We start from the raw sequence: 26251 nt of genomic DNA, 5'->3' as shown, positions 1-26251 counted from the left end.
TTGATAGAAGCCAGCTGGACGCCAGCAGGCGTGGAGAATGTAGTTTGCAGAGAGTAGTGCCAGTTACATAGAGCAGAGCGGGGAAAGGACAGGGAGTGTGTCTGAGCGTGAAACAAGAAATGATACAATGCTAACGCAGATGTGAAGCTAAATAACGTCAACCAGCCATGTGAAAACTGAGTGATCAGATTTGAGGAGCTGCTCATAGAATGAATAATTTTGACCTTTATTGTGTGAAGCTACAAATTTTATTTCATAAGGCAGAAGTTATACAGTCAACCATTCATGCATAGACCTTATTGAGCATTTTAAATTAATCTCTGACATTTTCACTTACTGTCAAGAAGAGAAGTACAAAGTTGGTGCCATGGACATTAACTGAGTAGGTACGAGTTGCTTAAAAAATACACCATAAGTACTAGAATCAATGACTGACAGTGTGTTGGATAGTATATGGATAATTTCTTGTATGCTATAGAATTGTAATTCTATTAACACAGATGCAGATCCCATTTCTGTTTATCTTTTTGGTTAAAATTATTACATATAGATGGGTACAAAAGAACATGATAGGGGTGATCACATCTTTTCTTGTCTCCCAGGCTATGATCTTGAAGAAATGAAAGTTTCTCTGACTCTCAAATACAAATGGAAATAACATTCTTCAAATACAAATGGAGATAATAAAATCATAAGGTGATCTTGAGCCATATGAAGGAAGTGTGGGGGAAAGATCTGAAAGCTATAAGGGACTCTACCATTACGTAGTTGTCGTATCTGAGTAGGCTACTAACTACACACTCAGATCTTGATTTTTTAAGGATTATCTTGAAACATAAGCAAAGAAACAAAAAAAAAAAAAAAGGGAGAGAGACATGAGAAGGATCCTGAGACTCACTCACAGTGTGATGTGGCTAAGGCTCGCAAATTCTCTTGTCTTCCCTTGAATACCAAGTCCCCCTTGGGGGGCCAGAAGAGTGCTGGTCTGCTTCATTTGATCTTCGGTCGGCAACAGAAGAAATTCATCCTGCATTGTCCAATAACCTTCTCGTCCTCGGTACACATCCTCCTGCATTTTCCCCGGCCCAGCCAGCACCGCTCACAAGGAGAAAACTCACCTAGGCTGACAAAGAACAGCTGAGACATCTTTCCAGGGACTCCCCTGAGGTGGGGAGAGGGTCAAAAGCCATCAAAAAAAGGTGAGGGTTTGTATGACTTTAAAGAGTGTTTTTAAAGAACCAGCCCTGATTTTTCAAAGAGCTCTGCTTTCTTCCGGATGGAGGGGGGCAAGAGTTAATGTTGAAGCAAGGGATAGTCACCATCCCTGTTCTCTATGCCTTGCATGGGTCAAAAATACTGTAGAACCATAAAAATACATCCCTGATACTTCTGCAAAGGTTACAGGTTGAAGGTGGAAAGGCTACCTTGTGGTTTAGAAAGGTCCTCAAAGGTAGAGGTAAAGTTAGGTAAAGGTAGAGATAGAGGTAGAAGGTAGAGGTAAAGTCAGTGCTGGTTTGAGTCTGGTAATGGTGGTGTGTCCTCAGTAAATTGCCTGGTCTTAGCTTTCTCATTTGTCATATCGACATTCTAGAAATACTTGTCTACACTGTAAATTTCTCTAGTGGTCAAATGGAGTAGTTTATGTGAGAACATTTTGCCAAACACTATGTCTTCCATTAGTTACTTTTGTTGTTGTTACTTTAAACAGAAGCTTTTTTATACGACCGACCACAAAAAATTTTCCAGGGTAAATTTCATGGACCAGGTAGGTAGGGCCTTTGCCAGCCAAGAATCTGTTTGTTGATCCAGTTCTCCAGGGGCAACATTTATGTTGTAACCCCTTATTCTCTGTCCTATTAACCACCCTCTTCTCAAGAACCTCAGAACTATGTGGAAGCTTACAGGTTGGTCTCCTACTGCAACCATTCACTGAGCTCCTTGACAGCCCATTGCCCATCACCAGTGACTATTTCAGCCTTTATTATGCTCCCTGTCTCACCACCTGCTCCTCCCTCTCACATCATTGCTCAGTAATGAGCCCAGAGTTGGTCCCTTCCTTGGATGCTTTCCATAACTTGATGCTGGATCTCCTGAAGTTGCCCACCTAACTTCTGAACACTAACCCGGACACTCTTTGTGTTCATGCTAATTGCTGTTTGCATTGTGCTGAAGCTTGCTGGGGGAGTGGGGGAGCCGTGGCTGTCCAGTTGCTTCTGTGAAGTCACCATTAGAGGCAGTCTTTGCTCTGGTAAGCCCAGGTCCTCATCACCTGCCTCTTCTGCTTGATGTCATGCACTCATCACATGTTGTGTTCAGAGTCCTGATCCTGAAACAAAGTCCCTGATGACTTGTATTCCAACCTGCTTTGATGAGAGGTGAGGACAGATGCAAGATGACATTTTACTGAAGATGCCTTTCTGCTAGCAGCATTTTATGCCAAAGCTGCCTGATAACATTTATAAAAATGAACCAATGCTTCCTACCCACCCACGCCCCATGACAGTCTAGCCCTACAGTACAATTCAGTGACTCTGAGGCATCTCTGCTCAATCAGCATATGCAGCCTTGGAACCAGATAGGATATGAATTATGTTGTAATCCTAATCTGACCCACTCTTTGGCATGCCAGGGATTATCTCTGGATGCCCATTTGCTGCTGAATTAGAACATACATTCTCCCACCCATCACCCTGAGGACCCTCTCTGGATGCGTTTATATTCAGGGTTTCTATGCAACGGACAGGGTGATTATTTGTGACAGAATCTGCTCTTTGCAGCCTGTGGACAGTCTGATTATTCAGCGCTAGAGTTTTGTTGAAGATTTTGTATGCTGCCTCTGCTTAAAGGTATTGGTGGGCACTGTTCTACCTGACTGAGAATCAGAGAATTAAAACTTTGTGACCCTCACGTCCTGAGTTGGAAGCCTAGCTTACCACTTATCATTGTATCACCTAGGCAAAACGACTGAACGTCGCCTCTATGTCTCAGCTTCCCCATCTTCTATAAGGTGGCAGTTATAATAATCCCACGTCATAGGGATGTTTGAAGATTAAATGACATAATCCACATAAGGTTAACAGACTGTCTGGCACATAGTCAGCACTCAGTGACTAGTAATAATCTGAATTTTTTTTTCTTGCTCCACAATTCTGTCTAAACACTTTTAAATTCTGTTTGCAGTTACCAGGGGTATTTCTTTCAGTTCTGTTTATAATATGCTTCCTTCCTGTAGGAGATGAGTGCACAGAGATCGGGGGCTCTCCACTCTTCACAGCTCTTCTGTGATGGTGACGAGATTTCACTTTATTTGATCCTTCCTAGATTAGTACCATAGTTTGGAACACATTTTGCTGGGTTTGGGAGCGGAGCCTATAGGACACAGATGAGGATGTTCTCTGAGCAGTCAGTGCTCATTGGCTGGTACAAGCGTATCCTCTAATCTTGCTTTTATGAACACCATGCGCTAATGACACTAGCCACCAGGTCCAAATCCCTATGGCCAAAATTCCATTGCAGTAACAGAGATTTCTCTGTGAGATGAAAATACAAGTAAGAGAAGACAGACACAGACATCTGGGATTTCAGGCAACTCTAGTCTCACTATCATTTCCATCACTCCTTGTCGCCGGAAGTCAGAGGGAGCTGACAGGCCAGAGGACCTAAAAGTAGAAATTATGCACAGGGGATTCAACTTACCTCCTGGAAGTGGCTCAGAATACTCCAGTCCTGCCTGGCACCCTAAGTTCAAAACAGCACATTTTGGATATTAAAATCAGTGCAGGAAATAATGTTGTATAAAACAGTATTTCCAGCTCCACACATCTGCTATCAAAGGACAGCAGATCACAGAGACCGTATCTTTGCTCTACTTCTGAAGGTCAGCCCTCCCAGTAACCAGTAAGAAGTTTTAAAAAGGCGGGGGGAGGGTAGTGGTTTGCTTAGAAAATGCCACTGCAGAGTCAAGAAGATCCCATGAGACGCTCAGAGGGGAGCCGACCATTACTCTCAATTTTACGATGGTCTTTGGAAGAGCCTTAGGCTTTATGATCTGCGCCCTTCGCCATCCCATCCTTTGGCAATTACCTGATAGAAATTGAGCCAAAATGAAAAAGGCAAAGACAAAAGAAGACATCTTTCTGCTTAGGGTCATCTCTGAGGGATGGCTCTTCAGAGCAGAGGTTTGGGGACTCTCTGAGAAGACAGGAGGCTCACTTATATTTGTAAGTAATGGGGAATGCTCTTGGTCAGTGAAGTGAATCAATAAAGAAAGCACATTTATATGCTCCATTTCCCAGGATCAAGGACAGATATGATGGACAATAACCCTTGGTCTCCATAAAGCCTTGTATTCTGGGAGCTCCGGCCAGGATAGTGCAAGGAACTCGAGGTCAGGGGCTGGAAAACCAGGAGCCACCCCAATCCTCCTGACCCAGCAAGTAGGAGCCTGCTACTCCCTTTCTCTCTCAGAATTTACCCTTCTCTTCCATTGAATAAGGAGCCACTACAGTTGCTGAGAGACAACAAGTTTTTCAGCCAGCCTCTCAGGATTGGTGTCAAGCTCTGGTGATTATGGGGATGTGTTTGGAACACAAGGAAGGCTTGCAAGGAGGCCTGGTGCCCTCTAAGAGCCCAAGAAGCAGGCTCTGTTCCTTCCCTGGCTCTTATTTGTACTACATGTCAATGTCCCCAGGAGCAAGGGGGTGGGTGTCATTTCGCCAAGTGAGCTCTGAATCCCTGATCCTGTAACAATGTCAGCTAGCAGCCCGAAAGCATAATTAACTATATCCTTTTCACTCATCAAGAACATGGGCATCAAAATCAACACTTATATCACCAAATAAGTCCTGTCCTATTGCTTGTGCTTACGGAAGGCTCTGTTCTTCACTTTGGGAAGGCGATAGGAGCACTGAACCAGGCAGACTATGGTCAGGTCGGTTTAGCAAGTACGTGACCTGGGCAGGTTGCTTACTTGGTTAAACCTGTTTCTAAGTCTTAATATGGGGATGTAATAAAGATACGTACTTCATAGGATATTTAAGGACTCACTGAACTGAACATCAAGGGGCTATCAGATCCTAGGCTTGGACTGATTACAGATGTACCTAGCAATGGGATGGAGGTGTCTCAGGGATAACAGTGCCATGATGTAGGCAGGGAATCTTGGCAGGAGGAGGCCTCTCCCCAGCCCCCAATTCAATACCAATTGCCTCCCGGCACAGACACTGAGATATCCTTGGAGAGCTGGTCACCATGGCTGACCATGGGTGGGAGTGGCAGACTCATGGAGGAAACACACCTGGCTTGACTCTCTCTTCAGTGAGGCTTGGTGGTCCTGCGGCAGGTGGCTTGGGAGGGCAACCCAGCAGACGCTGGACCATACAGAGATATGCAGTGTCAATGAGCAGATCCCCGGGCATCTGTGAGGGTCTGTAAGTGTCCTGCAAGTACCCTTGTGCCTGAGGAATTGTGATATTACATAGCAAAGAAAAATATCTATGACAATAAAGAAGATGTGGTGTATATATATACAATGGAATACTATACAGCCATCAAAAGAAATGAAATCTTGCCATTTGCGATGACATGGATAGAACTAGAGGGTATTATGCTTAGTGAAATAAGTCAATCAGAGAAAGACAACTCTCATATGATCTCCCTGATATGAGGAAGTGGAGATGCAACTTGGGTGGTTTGGGGGGTAGGAAAAGAATAAATGAAACAAGATGGTATCAGGAGGGAGACAAACCGTAAGAGACTCCTAATCTTACAAAACAAACTGAGGGTTGCTGGGGGGAGGAGGGTCGGGAGAGGGTGGTGGGGTTATGGACATTGGGGAGGGTATGTGCTATGAGAAAGGTGGTACTATGGTGAGTGCTGTGAAGTGTGTAAATCTGGCGATTCACAGACCTATACCCCTGGGGCTAATAATATATGTTCACAAAAAAAATTAAAAAATTATAAAAAGAAAAAGAAAATAATAAGAGAAAAAAAATCTATGACAGAGGAACTTGGTGCCTTTAATGGCACCTTTTTCCTGTTTCCTGAACATGGGCACTTGTATTTTCATTATGTGCTTGGGCCAGCATGTTATGTAGCTGGTCCCAACCTGGAGTGAATGTCTAAATAAGAAGACTCTTGCAGCTCTCAAATTAAAGAGTTGGTCCTTGTCATAGGGATCTCAAGACCTCTTTGCTACATCAGTGGGCCAATGAGGTGGTCCCTCTGTATAGTGGTCCCTATGGTGCTCACTTCTACAGCTCAAAGCATCCTGCTCCAAGCTCAAATTCTTCCATATCTGAGTGCTTCAAGTATGGTGCAACTAAACATTTGTTTAGCCATTTAAAGCCTACCTGCTTTGTGTGCCCCCCCCAAAGTGCCCCCAACACCTGCTAACATAGACAAGACAAAGCCCATAGCATTGGACTCCAAATTGCCAATGCCCTCCTGAGAGCTGTGATCCCAAGACTCCCCACCTTGCTGCTGAGACATATCATCTAGACACGTGAGCCTTTCTCTAGTGCCCCTCTCCTCTAGGAGTTCCCTTCCCCTTTCAGGGGATGCATCATGCTGCCATCTCTGGCAGGGCGTTCCCCCATGCAACCCTGTCCAGGTGCCACCTGATGCCACCTCTCTTCCTTGAGCAGCCCCCACACCCTGGAACTCATCACACTCCAGACCTTAGAATTCAGCCACTCCGAGATGTCTGTCCTCTCCACGGTGAGGTGTGAATAGGCTGGCTCTTAGCCCTTAGGAGAGGGGGTTGACTCTTTGGAGTGCTCAGACAAGATTACATATGCCATGGCTGAACAGCTGTGTCCTCCTGACATTCATGTGGAAACCTTATCCCCACAGTGATGGGATTTGGAGGTGAGCCTTTGGAATGTGATTAGGTTAAGAGACCTCATGAATGGGATTATTGCCTAATCAAAGGAATGCCAGAGAGCTCCCTGTCCCCATCCTCAGAGGAAGGACACAGGGAGAAGTCATCTGTAGCTCAGAAGAGGGCCCTCACCAGCACCTGGTCATGTTGGTGCTCAGTCTTATATCTCCAGCCTCCAGAACTATGGGAAATGAATATTTGTTGTTTATAAACCACTGCATCTGTGGTATTTTGTGATGGCAGCTCAAAGGTACTGAGACATCATCTGAGTTTAGAGGAGAAGCCATGTGAAATCCTACCACCACATGGAGTTCTCGTCACCTTAGTAACGTTCAATTGTGCCAAAGGGTCCAACTATGATTCCCTTAAGTTTGCAACCTTCACTTCCTGATGAAACAGACTAGCCTTAAGAAGCAGAGATAAATGACATAATGGGGTAATAAAGAAGACCGATGAGGCTGTGGGTGCCACTTTAAGATGTTTGGAAGTTTGTCTTTTCTTATGGATTTAAATCATTTTAATTGAAAAAATAATTTTAACTGTGGATTGGAAGGGAATAGAGAAAAGTTAAAAATATGTCCCTTTTCTCAGAGTTATTTATGTATTCGATCATTTGTTGATATCAGTGTGGCACAAGGAAATAAATGGATGGTCTTGTCCAGATCTCATACAAAAACCATGTTTTCAATAACACAACAAGCATCTATTGCTTTTTGAGAGTTTATGATTATTTTAACAAATGCTTCTAAGGTATTTCAACTTTTAGTAGCAATAATAACGCGGAGTGATCATGAGGGAGGCTCGTCTCCCCAGTGTTGCATTAAAGAGAGGTATTCCACCAGAAGGAAGAATTAAAGTGGATAATTCAGGACGTTCTCTCCACCCACTTAGTTGATTTACTGCAGATTAGGAAAAAAAATAAAATTAGTGGGAGTCTGTGACATTCAGAGTATATAGCTATTTGATATATATATATATATGTATATATATATATATATACACACACACATATATAGTCATAATCAAATATCACATAAGCTCAGAACTGTCTGGGGAGCTGTTTGAGGATAAAATAAAATAATGTGTGAAACACTAAGTGTGTAGCACTTATTTTTAAGATTTATTTATTTATCTGAGAGAGAATGAGGGAGAGAGAGATGGAGGGTAGAGGGAGAGGAAAGAGAAAGAATCACAAGCAAGCTCCCCACTGAGTGCAGGGCCTGACACAGGGCTGGATCCCGGGACCCTGAGATCATGGCCTGAGCCAAAATCAAGGACCACTCAACCAGCTGAGCCACCCAGGCGCCCCTGTGTATCAATTAAAAAATAATAATAATAAAAACACAACCTTCAGTAGAACAACTTGCCAAATGTACACAGCTCCTGCATATCAGAGCTGGAATTCAGACCCCACTGACTGCGTTATGATGTTATATACTTACTCTCCTTTTACATATGAGTGAACTGAAGCTATGAAGGAGCATAGGCAGGACTAGAAACCCAAACTGCCAGGTTCCAGACCTTTTGTTCCCGCTGGTGCCTCTATCTATCTGTCCTTGGTCACCAATGCACCCTCTGCTCTGTTTTTGTTTCTTCCCCATTGTCCTTCTTGGGAACTTTCCAGAATCAGAAAAACAATGAGCTGCAGACTGCCACCCACTGAGATGTGTGGGCTCTCATCGGGAGCATGGACAGGCCCTCGTTTCTGACATGCCTCGGCGATCAAGATGTTCTTTGGTTTAGAGAAAAGTATAAATGTGGGTGTTTTGCTGTTTTTTAAATTTTTATCATGGACACTGTGCTGATCTTTCAAGATCCTGCGAGTCATGAGGACATTCCTCTTTGTCTTTGCTCTTCTCTTCCTTCTGGCCCCAGGTAAAATCAATGTCTTTGCAGGAAAGGTTATAGAGGTGGTGGCCTAGAGACAGGGTCTGCTTCACTGAGCACCTGGGTGTGCTCTGCCCGGTGAACCTGACGGGGAACATTTGCTACAGGAGGTGCTACCCCCTAACGCCTTTTCTGTAAATCCCTTTCGTTTTTCATTATTGTCTAGGATGGGCTATCACAGGGTTGAAGAAAGAAAGATATGCCAGGAAAGATGCCCTTTGGTTCCCAGGGCCATGCTCATTAACAAAAACAAAAATTGGGGGAAAAAATATAAAAACAAGCGTAGGCATCAGTAGATTTAAAAAAAAATAATTGTGGGGTACCTGGGTGGCTCAGTGGGTTAAAGCCTCTGCTTTCGGCTCAGGTCATGATCCCAGGGTCCTGGGATCAAGCCCCGCATAGGGCTCTCTGCTCAGCAGGGAGCCTGCTTCCACCTCTCTCTCTCTCTGCCTGCCTCTCTGCCTACTTGTGATCTCTGTCAAATAAATAAATAAAATCTTAAAAAAAAAATTGTGATAGAGATGGGACAGGTAAGGAAAAGAGCCAGAAAAAGGAGTACTGGACAAGGAAAGGGATGGAGGTTAGACACTGTAGTTGTGCCAGTCATGGCACAGGTCAAACAGTACCCTGAAATTGTCACTCCTTCACCACACTCCATGAGACTGGGTCCTGTGAAAAATGCCTCAGACCAAAGTGCAAGGAGTTTTCCAATGCCAAATCTTTTAAGGAAACTCTGTCCTACTTTTTTTTTTTTTTAAGTAGGCCAATGTTGGGCTTGAACTCAGGACCCTGAGATCCAGACCTGAGGTGAGGTCAAGAGTCAATTGCTTGACTGACTGAACCACTAGGCACCCCAGCTGTGCCCTCCTTCTAATGTAGTGATGTTCAGAGCAACTCTTTCAGCCTGGAAGGCCTGTTTTACATATATTTTTCAGATACAGACATTGGGCCTCAGCTGGGCGAGGCAGCCTCAAGGAGTCCTACAGATAAGCAGGAATGAAGTCAGGACCGGAGAGTCCATATCCGGTCTCTCATCACACTCTTCTGCTCCTGGGAGCCATCAATGGCTCCTGTCAGATTAAAGTCCAAGACCAGACTCATCCCAGTTTCCAGAGAGCTGAAGAAAGGGCTTTTTAGAACCTACAATGAGTCCAAGTTGGTGCCAGATGCCATTGATGTCCCCTTAGGAGGCTCGGAATTCTCACACCTGCTGTATATGTGGCTGGTAATATTTTGCAGTAAGACTGTGTGAGTAGATTCTGTGCCAGATATACAGGGATCCAAGACTTACGGTGATCTGTTCACTCCACTGGCCTCGAGGTACACATTGGAAAGTGACCAAGACCCCCTTTTCAGACCAGTCAGACTTATTATATACTTAGTTGACACAATATGTGGACATGTAATATGAAATTATCTAATAAAATCAAATGGAGCTGACCTCTTACTATGCCAAATGCACACACACAGAGTTCCATTGACCTCTAGATGGGTGCGTGTGAGATCCATTCGAAGGCTTGTACACACAGGTGCTCCCTCCCTTCGCGGAGGCTTTCTGGTTTTGGACCATTGCTGTCAATTGAGTGTAGTACAAGAGTGAGGTCCAGCACCTCCAGCCTGGGATGACCTTACAACACTAGGAGGGCAGTTAGAGGCCCCTGTAGTGGGAGACACAGTTCCCCGAGCTTTGAAAGATTGGAGTACGTGTACTTACGAATTCAGTGCTGATGCTGGAAATGATTAAGCACATGCTGGTACCATTCCACCCGGGTTTAGTTTTACACATACATGGATCAGCCACCTCTGTGTGTTGACCTCAGTTTCAATTTGTGGACATCTGACGCTATCCTTACATATCATCATGCATGTATGTATGTACATACCTTAGGTTAAACTCTAAAGTATTATTTCTGATAGGATGTGCGTCTCTCCTTCATCTGAAGTGGGCTTGTCTTATGATTGCTGCTGTTAGAGAGCTACGGCAGAGCCGGTATTCTGTGCAGGATAGACACGAGGAGTCTTAGAGAGCCACTCCCAGCATCCGCCCTTGCCTGCTCTTGAACACATTTTGCAAAATGTGGAAAAGAAATTTCTAAGCAATATTTTTCCTGCCACCCACAACAGTAAATGTTTCCCTTTCTGTATATTTATCCTTGTTTACTCCGGTCTTGTACCATCTCCCCAGCCTCAGACCTGCCCTGCTCTCACCAGGGAGCACTTTGACAGTGAGCTGGGGAGTTACTCACCCTAGAGGGTTTACAGGAACAAGGTGATCATGACCCCAGTAGTTTCTGGTAAAAGGACAAAAGCTTCTGCTTCTCAAAGCCCCCATACAGCCTAACCCCAAATGCCAGAACACGAATCTGTTCTTCCTAGTCTTTAATCCACCTATGGCAAAAAAAAAAAACAAAAAACAAAAAAAACCCCAGAAAAATCAAAAAAGAGAAAATAGCTCCCTACCATCTCATCTACTGGCAATGGGAGACACTATGTCAGCTTGTAAAGAAGTCTTTACTAACTGGTTATGTGACCATACCTGGTAACTGGACATACCTGAGAAGAGAATTAATCCGGGTGGCTCTTTCCTTTGTATAGCCAGGAATGCATTTTTTGATGAGAAATGCTTCAAGTTTAATGGGAGATGTGTGAATTCTTGTCTGAAAAATGAAGAACTTGTCGCTCTCTGCCAGAAGTCTCTGAAATGCTGCTTGACACGCCAGCCATGCTTGAAGAGTAAAGATGATTGAACCTGAAGACTCTGGCTTTCCAGAGCCACAAAAATGACCTAGTTTTGTCTTCTCTTCAGTGAGGAGACATCTCAATAAAAATAAATGACTATCTTCTAACAATCTATCAATTGTTTCACTTAGAACAGCTAACTGTGAATAGCTAACCTTGGTAGCCTGCCTACTGGCTTCTTTTCCTATAATTCTTTGGTAAGGGGATTTTCCCCAAACCATCTGATATTTCTTTTTAAAGGGGACTGGTAAAAACTCTAAGTCAACAAACCTCTAGCTTGCCCTAAGGTGTCAGCCCCCACCACCTGTTGAGATAGATGATAGATAAGTGGATGGTAGAGAAAGGGACATATATTTGTATGGGTAATTATATTAATGACAGATAGATAGCAGATAGATTTACTTATTAAGGACTCTCATATGTCATACACACATCTAAATTAATGGTCTTGACCCCATGGCTTTAATTGGAGACAGTTAAATACTCCTTATAGACTCGTCCCCTATCCGTAAGTCTGGAATCAAATTTACTGATGGGCAGAGGACTGTAGGTAGCTATAGTAGTTCTGATGACCTGGGTCCTGGTCATTGACTGTCTATGATTTGTCAAATTACTCCCTGACTCTAAGTATTCATATTACCTGCTTCAATTAAGGATTCCTGGTCATGCTCCCAAGGCCTAAGATCCAGCCCTGGTTCCCTGCTGGATCAGAAATCTTGCCTTATTTCCCTCTTGATTATTCAAGGTCAATGTATTTAATCCTGTTGGAATCAACAATCTTTTTTTAAAAATTTTTATTGTGTTATGTTAATCACCATACAGTATGTCATTAGTTTTCAATGTAGTCTTCCAAGATTCATTGTTAACAATCCTTTTAAATGACACTTTTCTGTTTTGAGGTATTTATAGAGTCATGTACCGTTGTAAAACATAATATAGATACATCTCTACCTTTTAATGCAGTTTTCCCAATAGCACAACCAGAGAATAATATGACCACCAAATACTTACATGATACAAAGCAAATGCATCACCACAAAGACCCCCGCCATGTTGTCCATTCAGAGCCACACCCTCTTCCCTCCTGCCTCCACCTCCACCTTAACTCCTGGTAGGGCTGATCTGTTCTCCACTTTACAACTTACCCTTCAGGAATGGAATCTCTTCAAATAAATGGAATCACAGAGGTAGCTTCTGGGGACTGGCTTTTTTACTTGCTGTAGTTCTCTGGAGACTCTGCAAGGTTGTGTATCTCAGGGCGTCGTCCTCTTTGTGGTTGTGTGGTGGCCCACAGTATGGAGGTAGCACACTTTAACCATTCACATGTTGGAGGACAGCTGGGTCTTTCCCAGGTTGGTGCTATTACACGTAAAGTTGCTGTCAACATTTGTGTTTTTTAGTTAAAAAAAAAATTTATTTATTTATTATTAGAGAGAGAGAGAGAGAGAGCAAACAAGGGAACGAGCATGGGGAGAGGCAGAGGGAGAGGGAGAAACAGACTCTCTGCTCAATCAGAGCCTAATGCATATGTTTAACTCACTGAGCCACCCAGGTGCCCCAACATTAATGTTTGTAGGTTTTTCTTCCTTTCTCTGAGATAAGTGTCCTGACATGCACTGCCAGGTCCTATGGTTGCGAGTTTAGTTTTTATGAGAGAACTCCAACGGGCTTCCTCAGCAGCTGCACTCTTAAGCTTCCACCAGGAATGTAAGCACGGCCTGGCTTGTTCTCACTGTGGCTGACATCTGCTGCAAAGAATTGTCACTATTTTTTTTTTTTTAATTTTTGCCATTCAGGTAAGTGTGTATCAACAGCTTGTGTGTGATTTTAATGCGAATTTCTCTAAAATCTAATGATGTCTCCCACCGTATACTGTGCTAGGTTTTGTACCTGTAGCAGCTGAAACCAAATTCCCAAACCTCTGCAAAGCCCCCACCCCCCCGGTGCAGCCTGGACCCCCTTCCCCAGAGTTCTCTTGAGACCCCTCCCTGAACCTGAACCTGGCACCTGCTGAGTGCAGGAGGCACGTGTCTGTAGAACCATCTCAAACACAGCTCTCGGCGGGCGGGCTCTTTGGATCCCCGTCTGGTCTCCCTCCACCAGGACCATGTGTCCAGCATCTCCTGGTCTTGATGTGAAATGCTGCCTGCTGGGCTCGTGAGGGGGCTGTGGCTCTGACGGCTACTGTGAGCTGCAGAGATCACTCCCCGGGACTGTGAGTCGCTAAACTCACATCTCCCACTGACTGCTCTGGGCCAGGGGCCAAGAGAGCGGGGGTGTATCTCTTCTCCTCCATTCCATTCTGCTCTCCCCTGCTCAGGTCTCGTCTGCTTCATTCTCATTCACTCTATCTAACCACGCGCTCAGCAGGCGTTGGTTATTCAGCACAGGTCGGCCCTGGGTCCTGGGTGAGCCTGTACTGGAGAGTGGGACACAACACTATCTTCGACCTGAGGAGCTTAGAATTCAGTCGGGAAGACCAAGTTACTAAAAACGTACGAAACTACAACTTGGGAAAAATGTGATGAGAGAGCAACAACAACAACAAAATTGTGTAGTGCGGACAACAGTCCCAGATGCTTCCAGGGAGAGATTCCCCCGTGTCATGACACTGAGGTCAGGGAGGTCATTCCTGGACAGAGGAGAGGAGTGTTTTAGGGCAAGTGAAGGCATCGAGAGCCAAGAGCATTGGGCCCTACAGGGAGGCCAGTGCTGCCCTCTGGGTGGGCTGAGGCCCAGGGTCCTGCACCAGGTAGAAGGGGCCCCGGGGTCAGGGCACGGCAGTTTTGAAGCCCATGGTAAGGGGTTGACTTGGATTCAACCAAAAAGTATTAACAAACTGTTGAAGGGATTTTGAGAGGAGGCGGTGTGATGAGTGCCAACTAACTTTTTTGGGGTTTTTGCTTTATTATGCTTTGTTTTATCTTGTTTTGTTTTAGTCGTGCTGGAAGAGAATCAGATGGTGGAGTCCACCAGTGAGGAACACAGAGGAAGGGGGTGGTTGGGAAAACCACCCGCGGGGGCCTGTTTCCCCAGTGCTCCCGGGCATTCTCTGTCGCTGTTTCAGCCACTTTCCCCCAAAACCACTGCGGAAGTCCTGCCTCCCCGTCCTCGGGGCACAATTAATCACACTGACTTATTCTGTTATTCAGTGAGAAGTGAGTTTGACATATACAAGGTATGCGGTTACGGGACGGCCCGCTGCCGGAGCAAGTGTAAAGCCGAGGAATTCCAAATCGGAGCGTGCCCCAGTGCCCATCCATGCTGTTTGAAAAAGCGGACCCTCTGAGTCCGTGGCGCCCTGAAGCCCAGTGCTGCCTGGTCCCCAGAGCCGCTGATGGAGGGACCGAGAAGCCTTCCCGTCCCGAGGTCTCACAGCTAGAAGCCGCCCAGCAGCAGCCACTAGCCCGATTACGGAGACTTTGCCGAGCGCCGTCGCTCAGTACAGAGCCCATGTAGGAGCCCCAAGAGGATGTTCTGTGATGGGGAGAAGGGAGGACAGCAATGTGGGTTACGTGAGAGTCTCGACACCTTCGCAGCCGAACTAAAAATATGTCTCACCGGCCACAAGCCTAAGGGAACATCTTTTTATTTTTTTGGCCTGAGTGGTTTCAATTAATCTTGATAGCATTAGTTTTCTGATCAGAAATTTTGCTCTGCAGTCATATATGTCTTTTGTTCATCAAAATAGGGCAATAAATCAATATTGAGTGCAATTCCTTTGGCATACACTATAATTCAAAGCACAGATTCCCTGGGAGCAAAACAAAAGAGATGCCATGCGACGACCCACGTGGCTGTCCGTAGAGGGTCATCTCCCGCAGACGGAGCACAGATCAGCTCTGTGCAGACTGACAGTCCTGAGATCAGGTGAAGAAAGCAGAGTCATAAAGCCTTGGACCTGCCATTCCTGTCCAAACTTTCTTTTGGGGTGACCCAATGATTTGTGGGGAAAAGCTTCTCTCTCTATAAAAGTAGCCCAGCTAATAAATGACAAAAAATGATAATGTAAGGAGAATATCACTATTTTCCAAACCCTCAGACATAATGATCGAGCCTATGAACGTCAACAGCCCCACTCAAATAAACAAGGACAACGCCCTGAGGTCATGACCTGCCTCCAGGTAGATGGACACAAAGTCACCCGGGAGCTGTTACGCTGCCGCCTTTTAACCCAAACGGTAAACTGGAACTTCACGTAACTGTCACCCAGCCTCAACGTATGGCTAGTCTCGTTTCACTCCTTGATGAACTCCCCCTCCTGGATTATTTCTGAGAAGACTCAACATGCCATGTCACCCCTCTGAAAATACTTCAGAATATATAATTCAGAGAAAATAACTCTTAAAAAGTATGCGCGCACACACACACACACACACACACACACATATTTGTGTATATATAAAACCATAGTGCTAGGACCATACTTAGAAAAAAATCAAAACAAACCCCTTACTATAATCAAATAGTCAATCAGTGTTCAAATGATCCTGGTTGTTTCATAAATGTTTTTTGCAAAACTGGTTTCTTAGACTCAGGATCCCGGAAGTCCACCCATGCGCTGTGTTTGATGGTCGGCGTCCGAGGCCTCTTCTGTGGGTGGCATCCTATACCTGTCGTCTCCCCCGTAAAGTACTGCATTGAAAATCCAGTGCAGATGTGAGCCTTTGATTTCAGCCGTGACCAGGGGAGGGGGGATCCTGGGAAGCAGCCCCCCGAGGAGGCAGCAGCCCAGATGCCAGGATACTGAATGTGTTTTAGGAAAACCTAACGTCGATTTTAAGTTGTCCTACGTTGGTGTTGCCCTTCGTGATTCTCACACTGCGTATTTTACCAGGTGCTTTCATGTGCCTAATCTGTTTTGATCCTCACAATATGCTTGTGAGACAAGAGGCATCACTCTGACCTTTTTTAGGTGTGGAAACAAAGGTGTGGAGAGCCGAGTGCCTTTCCCAGTAGCTCAGCATATTAGGCAGGACCTGACATCAACCCCATACCTCAAGTTCAAATCTGAGACAGCAAGCCATGGTGAGCTCGAATCCCAGCCCCTCGGGATGGTTTCTACCTTGATCCCAATCCTTAGAAATAAATACAAGCACAATTATGAGCATAGCTTTGGGGCTGGAATATGAAAGTAACATGGCTTACAGGTGAGGGTATAAGAACATCTTTATTTGAAGTTAGGGTCTCAGCAACTTCCCACGCTCTGCTTGACCGTGTAATTTCTTCCAGCCTCTAGCTGTCAGCCTCTGGAGGCTTCTGTGATTAGCAACCCTTATCAGGGACCCATTGTCTCCCACCTCTACCAGGATCCCAAAGGCCCTCTTTGAACTGAAGATTTACGAAAGCCTAAAAATCAAGAATGCGAATGATCTTATGCTGGCACCTCTGTGCTCCACAATATTGAATTTTCCTCCAGCCCTGGAGGAGAGGCTGTAGCACGATGACCCCGGGACCCTAGGCATACATGTTAGTATGTCTAAAACTCTACTTCACCGTTGCTTCCTGGATGCCCAAACCCCTGCTGGGGCCACTGTTGCCTTCTTCGTCTGTTTCCAGCTCCCTCCAGGTAGAATATAATTATTTTCATTTACACAAGTGATCTTAGACATTTTCTTTGGACCAAAATGTGCCTCCAAATGAGACACATGTGACAAGGGCCACCTTTCCCAAATACCTCTGAGGCCATATTGAATTTCTGATGGTTATAACACTCTTGGACCAAAGCCGACATTTCTCCAGTTGCGTCTAAGACAGACTGCCTGGGGTATGTGTGCCCGAGATAATGCAGCAACATAAAGCTCATCCCTGCTAAGAAGAAGAAGATGAGGGGCCCCTGGGTGGCTCAAGGTCTGCCTTCGGCTCAGGTCATGATCCTGGGGTCCTGGGATCGAGTCCTGTGGCGGGTTCCCTGCTCACCAGGGAATCTGCTTCTCCTTCTCCCTGTGCCTGCCACTCTGCATACTTGTGCGTTCTCTCGCTCTGTCAAATAAATAAATAAAATCTTTAAAAAGAAAAAGAAGAAAAAGGGGAAGTGGAAGGAGGAGAAGAAGAAGAGCATTTTGCTCATTTAGTACCAAAAGAGAAAACTCAGCCTCAATTACAGATTTTTTTTAGGCATAACTGAATTTGACCCTATGGCAGCAATACCCGGGCGTCCGAGGAAAAGACAAGAAGGGAAAGGAGGGAGAAACATGAAGCAGAGTCAGATGAATCAAGTTCACAAGAGATGAAAGAGAAGCGGGGGGCTGGGGGGGCAAGAAACGGGGGGAGGGATGGGTGGGGCAGAGAGAGCAGAAATGAAACCTGGAGTGACTTTGAAACTCCAGGCAATGACAGTTGTGCGAGCCAGGTCATCCCTGACGTGTCTGATGTCTTCCTGCACGATATTTTACCCCAAAGTAAATGCGTCCAGAAGACAGGACCGGAGCCTTATGGCAGCCAAACGTCTGTTGTCACAGCAGCGGGGGGTTGGACCAGCTGTGGAGGGAATTGGTGGGTTTTTTTGGTTAATGGCATCGGTGTCAGCCCCCTCTTTCTCTCTTTCCTCTTCCTGCTCCTCTTCTCCGGCTCAGTCATTTCTTACTCACCAAACCCACCCAGGGCTTTCAGTCAAGAGATTTATGTCCTGGGCAAAGTGGCTCAAATGTTTGTTCCGCTAGCCAGTAGTGGGAGAATAATGTGTCCATGTGGGTCCTCTGTGACCCAGAGATTATTCCGGAATGCCTCTCTGGCCCTGCTACAGACCCCCTCCCTGAAGCATGGGGCTATAAAGGGAGCCCAGCTCTCTGCCCAGCAGCACCTTCCCAGTGGGCAGTCCCCTCGGTGACATGAAGCCATTTTTCTCTGTGTTCGTCAGCCTTCTCCTTGTGGCCCTGATGTTTCCAGGTAAATCAGAAACGTGCCCTGGGGCCAGGGTGTCTCCACAATGTCTGTGTCCAGGCTGGGCGTCTGGGCTGGGCAGTGAGGTACTAAGCCCCATGAGTGCATTTCCTGGCAGGGTTTTGGGGCAGGAGTCTCTGGGCTGGGTATGTAAGGACACTTTGAATATGCTGATGGCCCTGGCTCCCCAGGAGACAGGTCCCAACCCCGACTACACTTTCTTCTCCTGTTAATATTCACCTACTCCTTGTAAATAAGGACAGCCTATATCACAAAGGACTTTGAATGTCAGGGAGTCTCAGCTTCCACGAAGCACTCAGGCTCCATTGCCCACCCTTCTTGGTCATCACTTACCTCCCTCCGTCTCTCTCTCCTTCCCTTCCTCTCTCTCTCTCTCTCTCTCTCACACACACACACACACTCAACACACAAATAACACTTGCCCTCCTTCCAACCCATTCCACCCCATTCTCCAGTTCCTCTCTTTCTTTACAGCTGCATTGAGGTATAATTATTACACAAGAAATGGTCGTATTTAATGTGTACAGTTTGACGAGTTTGGATGTTTGCAAACAACCATGGTCCTGTCGCTACAGCCAAGGGCACAGCCACATGCAACCCCTCCCAAAGTTTCCTTGTGTCCCTTTGTGGTGGTGTTCTATGTGTGGGTGGTAAGAACACTTAGCAAAAGAACTAGCCTCTTCCCAAACCTTGACGTGCACGACACCGCACTGTTACGGGTGGACATCGTGCTTGAGAGCACATCTCTAGAATGCAGCGTGTTGCAGGACCGCAACTTTATACCCACTGAGCAGCCACCTCTGTAGTCTCCGCTCCCCACTCCACGTTCACTCGCCCCCTGGAGTGATGCACCACAGCCTCAGGGGTCTGCTCAAGAGAGAGCTCTAAAAATACCTTGCTGTGTATTTACTGTGAAACAGGACGATCTAGAGCTGGAAATGTTTACCACCAAGACACCGAGGGTCTGAGAGAACTGAGAGAATCCGGGGAAGAGTCTCCTGGACAAGGGAAAATCGGGTCTCCCTTGCCACACCACCAAGAAAAACGCTATCTCTTACCACGCACTCCCCCTTATCCAGGTAAGTGGGAAAAAAAAAAAGGTGTGAGCAGTCCTTCCACTTTGGCAGTGTTTAGTGAATGAACAGATGGGGGAGGTGTCTGGACAGGTGGGGGAGGGCTGAGCAGCGGTTGAGTTAAAGACGGGTTGTGTTCATGAAGACAGTAGGTAGACGGCTGGAGCTGCCCGCCTGCCAGAAGGGTCATGGGGGCTGACATCCCCCGCCCCCGACAGACAAATAAGGGTCCTGTGAGACCTAGGAGTGTGAGGGACAAAGAGGCAGAAGTACTGAAGGCACTTCTGCAACCCCTGACTTCGACCCTGCCCCGGAGAGAGAGAGAGATGATACCGAGCAAGACGCCCTCCTCCTGCCACGTTGGAGTCCCGCTCTCTGGGCCTCCAAGAATTTGCTGAATACTTGCTATGTGTTGGATGAGCAATGGGCACCCTGGGAATGCCCCAGAGAAAGGTGCAGAAGATGGGCCACTGGGATGACAAAGCCAAGGAGCCCTCAGCCGCGTCTCAGGTTGGTCCTGAACACCCATGTGGAGCCAGCTTCCAGTCCATGAGAACCTAGGGGAGACAGTCATTTCCAAGACGTTTCCTTAATCCCAAACTCATTCCTGACCTTGAAACAGGGAACAAGAGGCTGGACGCTCAGTGGGCAAGAGCAGGGAACACACATGAGGGCGTTGGCAAAGGGAAGCCCGTAATTCAGATCCTGCCACATTATCCCTCCCATTGTCCTCTCCTCACTCCGATCCCTTTGGAGGTGGCCCTTGGTTCCCAGGGACTCGCTACGCTGGTTCTCCTCCCAAGGGAAGGGAAAAAGAAAACACCATGATCACAACAAGTATAATAAACAATACAGGGCATGTGTCAATTATTCTAACAAATCTATGAGACGGGATTATCATTCCCATTTGATTCATAAGGGATTTGAGATTTAAAATAACTCCTCTGATTCAGGACACAAACTAAGGGTTACAGAAAGGAGGAGGGTGGGAGGATGGGGTCACCGGGTGATGGGCATGAAGGAGGGCACGTGATGTGATGAGCACTGGGTGTTGTATGCAAGTAATGAATCACTGAACACTACATCTGAAACTAATGATGTATTATATGTTGGCTAATTGAATATAGTAATTTAAAAATAAATACAATACGGTAAAATACAATAACTTGTCCGAGATTGTGCAACTAGTGAATGGCAGTCAAGAGTGAAACCTTCAAGAATGTAAGCCAAACTTCCCAGTATTATCCTCCAAGAAGCATCCCAGTGTACTTCTTTTTTTTTTTTTAAGATTTTATTTATTTGACAGACAGAGATGACAAGTAGGCAGAGAGGCAGGCGGGGAGCAGGGCGGGGAAGCAGGCTCCCTGCCGAGCAGAGAGCCCGATGTGGGCTCAATCCCAGGACCCTGAGATCATGACCTGAGCTGAAGGCAGAGGCTTAACCCACTGAGCCACCCAGGCACCCCCCAGTGTACTTCTTTTAAAAACATACCCATTTCCCTCTTCTCTCCGATACCCTGTACTCACTTCCTGCCTCAGTTTCTCAGGGTGCATCACTCACTCCTGAATTTTTACTTGCCTTCCCACTTGTGAGGCTGGGTGTGCAGCCTCCTTGTGTGTCCTCAAGCCCAGTGCCACACCCAGAATGCAATACTGACCCCCTCCACCTCATTCCCCAACTCAGAGAAGAAACAGTTAAAGACAGAGAATGTCCTACATAATGACTATTTCTGCAATACAATTTTTTTAAAGATTTAACTTATTTATTTGACAGACAGAGATCACAAGTAGGCAGAGAGGCAGGCGGGGGAGGGTGGGATGGGGAAGCAGACTCCCTGCTGAGCAGAGAGCCCAATGCGGGGCTTGATCCCAGGACCCTGGGATCATGACCTGAGCCGAAGGCAGAGACTTTGACCCGCTGAGCCACCCAGGCCGCCTGCAATACGATTTTCTTAAACATTTTTATTTTTTTACTAGTTTTCTACTTCGTACTTCATCTGAGTGTACTGGAAAAGTATTTATTACAAAGAAAATTCTCCCTCTTAATTGCTCCTTCTCCTGAATTGGGGAAAAAGTCTAATTATCTCCTCTACTGGCATAATACTTTGCTCTGTATCTAGAAACACAGTATCCCAAAAGAATACATCCTAAAATACTTAGCCAGTTGTAAAAGACTATGTTAATCTGGCATCAAACTGTCCTATCCACATTTCTCACCATTACGCATCATTGCTGTGGCTTACCTGGAGAATTTACCGTGTGTTTGCTGCTGTATGGGGCTACATACATGTATGTTCATCTCCTCTGTCTCCCAAACGTACAGGTGGAAGTTGCTCAGGTGAGCTCCACGACCTGCAGGTGCAGAGAGGAGATGGGTGCTTCTTTGGAATAGGCCTGTTGTTTGCTTGGTATAGGGTCTCAGTTGTGCTAGATGAATAAATTCTTGAAACCCGCTCTACAAATGCGTACCTATGGTTGACACACAAGGTTGTGCATTCAAAAATATGTTGAGAGGCTAGATCTTGTGTGAAGTGGTCTTACCACAAGGAAAACAAAAATAAAACAATAGAAACAAAGGGACATAAGGAAACTTTTGTAAGTGATAGATAGGTTTACTACCCTGACGGTGGTGATGGTATCATGGGGCTATGAGATTGTCCAAACTCATCAAATTGTTCACAGTTGATCTGTGCAGGCTTTGTATATCTATGTGTATATATAGGGAAGGGCGACTACTGGCTAAAAATGAAGTGGTAAGAAAATAATTTTAATTGATCAGTTGATTCATCGATCTAGGCACAGATTTGCGATGCACACCGGTGAAACAAATTAGGGCAGGAAGAGGATACCGTTTCTTCACACTTAATCTGTCTGAAGGTCACATCTCAGGTCGGTGACGGAGATTACGATGACCAAAGCAGACTCGGCTTGGGGTCTATCAGAAGGCTTCCCTAGCCTTGGTCCTTCCCTTTTCTATCAATTGTCTTCATAATATATAATTTAAGATAAGAATTCTTGTTTAATAATCTCAGTGCTTGAATTGTGGAGTGAGGTACCAATGTCACACTGCTCAGATAAACTGGCACGTCTTTGAGACATCAAATAACCTTCCAGGTGCTCCCTTAGAATAAGGGGAAAAAAGAAATCTTTTCAATCTTTACAATATGCCCTCAGCTCCTTGTCATCTCCCTTACAGAGATGGCTCAGCCCCAGCCCTGCTGGGAGGACCATCCCACTTATGCAGGTGTTAGGTAGTGCGTGTCATCCCCATTTGGCCTCACAGAGCCTGGATGGGTCCCTTTACACAGCAACCCAAATTGGCTTATGAGGAATTTTCATATTTTAGCACATCTATTACTGTTTCTTTTCCCAACTGCCTCAGAATTGGCAGCTGGTTGTTTGGGGGTAGAATAAAAGTGACTTTTAAGCCAGAGTCAAGGATCTGATTTTTCTGCTATCAGGATGGCTGCAGGGAAATATGAATGCTCATTTATAACCTCCTTATTGCCATCCTCCACCATATCCCTTTGGGCTAAAATAACCCCCGTTCGATTCTTGAGATGGTCTCAAGACGTTAATGTTGGATATTTCTTTATACAGAACCTGAACCAAATTTCAAAGTTGTCGACTGCAAGAAAAGTGAAGGCTACTGTCAAGAATTTTGCAATTATATGGAAACACAAGTTGGCTACTGCTTTAAAAAGAAATACGTCTGCTGTTTGCATCAGAACTGAGGTTGTCGACACGGAAGCCAAATCTTGGTCCACCTGCCTAATCTCCAGGGGCCATAGCACCGACCCAGACACAGGTGTCTTTGGGGAAGAGGCCGAGCATGAATTTGCGGGGTGCTATCATTTGACCTGGACAGTCTAGACATTTTGTAGTAGCAAAACAACAGAAAACCAGCTCTGTCTGACCATAGAGAAAATGACTTAGCCTGAGACAGATTAAAGCTTCAAAAATCACACAGCCTTTAATGTAATAAACTTTCACAGGAAAACATTCAAGTAATTCCTTCTGTTGTTCAAAAAATATTTTTGAGTACCTATTTCCTTCCCTAGGCACTGAGAAAATGTAACAAATTGGAAACATAAATATGTAGTGGGGGGGGACAAACACCCAGGGAAATAAAAACAATAAAATGCCACACATTTTATAATGCACATATATCCACGGCAGTAAGTGGAACAGAGAAATACAAGAGATGTAAGAAAGGACTCCTGGGGAAATGTGAGCAGGGTTTTGGAGGATGAATAGGAGTGTGTGCATTGAAAGAAAGAGAAGAAATTTGTAGGCAAAGGGTACGATTTGCAGAAAGGCATGGAGGAGACGTGAAAGAATGGGTTTTCCGAACAAATGGTGAGTTCAGTGTCACTGCAAAAGTGGGAGATTAACTCCAAGTGTCAAATGAGGAGCATGTAGGAAAATGGTGTGAAGTTGCAAAGAAAACACATATTGTGCTAAAGAGTTCAGGCTGCTAAGCAAAAGGAGCTTATCAGGTACTCCAGGGGGAGTGACATCATCATATTTTCAATGTAAAATGTTCCTTCTAATGACAGGACTAGGGATGGATTGGAAATGGGTGAGACCAGAGGCAGGAACACAGGTAAGAGCCAACAGTAATGGGGCAAGTCCAGGGATAGCCATTTGGTGACTAAGGTGGAGATCATGGCTAATAGGGGAGAAGAACTGGGGTGGGGGGACAGGAAAGACATGGAGGTCACAGTTTTGGTGATGAAGAAGAAGGAAGGACATGGGGCAGAAAAGAACTGTGTTAACTGATGCAACACACACGCGACGAGGACAAGCGGAAGGGACCAGATTGGTTCTGGACACATTGCACTGGAAGGGCTGGGGTATTCACGATGTCCAGTGGGGACTTGAAGGGACCGACAAGGATTCCAGGAGAGATGGGGAGACAAGAAATCAGAGTGGAAAACTTGCAACCTCTAGTGTCCAGGCAGCTTTCAGGGCCACAGAGGTACCACACTGAGCGATGCTAATGGTTTGGGGAGGCACAGAACAAGGGGAGCCACTGCGGGACACTGTGGGGTTCTGCGAAGGCATGTGAACAGCATGAAGCAGCATCCATCCAGGAGATGAGCAGGGGAGGGCTGGTGGAATGGAGGGTGGGTAGTCCAGGAAGGGAAGGCTTCTGTGTTGAGGGTAGAGGAGGGGATAAGGCAGAAGCAGAAAACTCGTTTGAAGGGCTCTTGCAGCAATCCAGGTGAGAGAGGAGAGTGGCCGGGCCATAGAGGTGATAAGTCGTCACATTCTGCATAAGGTGAGGTAGGAGCCAACACTAGATTTGGGGTATGAAAGCAAGAGGAGAGGCAAGGGCGACAGCTGCTCCTAGCAGAAAGCCCCAGATCCATAGCATGGCCTCCTAAGTCCAGTGTACTCCGGTGATCCCTCTCCTCTGACGCTGAGTCCTGGGCACGGTGGCTTTTCATTTCTCAAGTGTCACATGACCTCCCCCGTCACCCTTCGAATTCCTCCTGCACGGCCACGGTCCCTTCGTCTGATCCACTGAACTTCCGAGGGAGGTTAAAGCACTAGACTCTGGAATAGCCCCCCAAGACCGAGTAGACCCCATCGTTGCCCTCACTCTCCTTATCAGGACCACAAGGAGGTAATGGCAGGACTGTCACATGTCTAACGCCTAGATGGTGAACTGCCCACCATGAGCATAGAGAGCCCACCAGACCCTTCACTGCCATGCTGCCATGCTTGGCACATCTTATATGTAATACCTGATTGAAATAGTTGTGAGTGAGTGTAAGAATGAAGACAGAGAGTCACTGGGACAGAGGGCACTCGGGAAGAGATCTCAGCCCCTGTCCTATCCTGCAGTATTCACGGGAGTCTGCTGTGTCTCACGGTCCTCGTGAGTGGTCCTGGCTTGGCTCATCTGACAAAGGAGCTGTTTTCCATCCAGAGAAGTTAGATGCCATATTTACATATCCTACCACTTCCAAGTCTCCATGCCAGGCTTTGTCTTTGTGTTTCTAATGAGGTCCTGGGGAGGATTGCAGTAGGGATGCATTTTCCGTGACTAGAATGGAAATCCTGCAGGACTGCAGGAACTGTCCTGAGGATGGTAGGAGCAAGAACCCCAGACAGAGTCACTCTTTGTAACAAGGGACAACTAGGTAGGCCTTCCTTCCACCATCTACCCAAGAGCTAATAATCCTATGAAATTTCTGATTTTGCTCAGATCTTGAAGGACAGGGAGGATGTCCAGCAACATTTGCTTTTCAAAAGTAACCCACCAACAAAAGTCAATCAGGATAAGCAGGCCCCAGTCCCTCCTGTGATTTTATGGAATATTGTAGGCTGGAAGACGACAGGAGACAGGCCTGTCACATGCAAGAACACTTGTGGGAAACATAAATGAGGATAGAGAATACTTGACTCATCAGTAAGACAGCAGCCCCGAAGGAGGTGGGCATTGGGGGTCGGGACCACGACGGCTCTGCCAGGTGAGAGGACCCTAACCTCCATAGAGCAGGGTGCCCACCCTCCTGCAACTGTGGGAAGAGGGGCTCACTGGGCTCTTGTTGGAGTGGAGCTTCTTCAATGGACAGAACAGGAAATGGAGCCCCAGACAGTGAGAGTGCCCTCTGGTCTGCCCTTTTTCTCAAAAGAGGGATCATCCAATGGTCCATCCTAACCAGCTTCCCAAACCTACTGAGCCATGAGAAATAAGACAGGGGAGGCATCATAGAACAAGCCGGGGTGGGCAGACATCATCCATTTACTTCCCTGCT

General features: G+C 46.1%; 2 protein-coding genes across 2 annotated transcripts; one reads left to right on the top strand and one right to left on the bottom strand.

Annotated features, from left to right (window-relative positions):
- Window positions 1–990: 990 nt before the first annotated feature.
- DEFB105B (defensin beta 105B) lies at window positions 991–4206 on the bottom strand. Its single transcript, XM_032869993.1, has 3 exons — window positions 4084–4206; window positions 3697–3738; window positions 991–1118 (listed from the first exon to the last, which is right to left on the bottom strand). Exons 1-3 carry the CDS (start codon window positions 4148–4150, stop codon window positions 991–993), a joined length of 237 nt encoding a protein of 78 aa, XP_032725884.1. The 5' UTR covers window positions 4151–4206.
- A 4500-nt stretch (window positions 4207–8706) lies between these two features.
- Window positions 8707–11514, top strand: DEFB106B (defensin beta 106B). The gene is made up of 2 exons (XM_032869992.1): window positions 8707–8755; window positions 11363–11514. The coding sequence occupies exons 1-2, from the start codon at window positions 8707–8709 to the stop codon at window positions 11512–11514; spliced, it is 201 nt and encodes a 66-aa protein (XP_032725883.1).
- The last annotated feature ends 14737 nt before the right edge of the window (window positions 11515–26251 follow it).

The sequence above is a fragment of the Lontra canadensis genome, unplaced genomic scaffold (genome assembly GCF_010015895.1).
Source record: "Lontra canadensis isolate GAN:19392208 unplaced genomic scaffold, GSC_riverotter_1.0 scaffold39, whole genome shotgun sequence".
Taxonomy (NCBI): domain Eukaryota; kingdom Metazoa; phylum Chordata; class Mammalia; order Carnivora; family Mustelidae; genus Lontra; species Lontra canadensis.
This window is presented reverse-complemented; position numbering and strand designations above follow the sequence as displayed.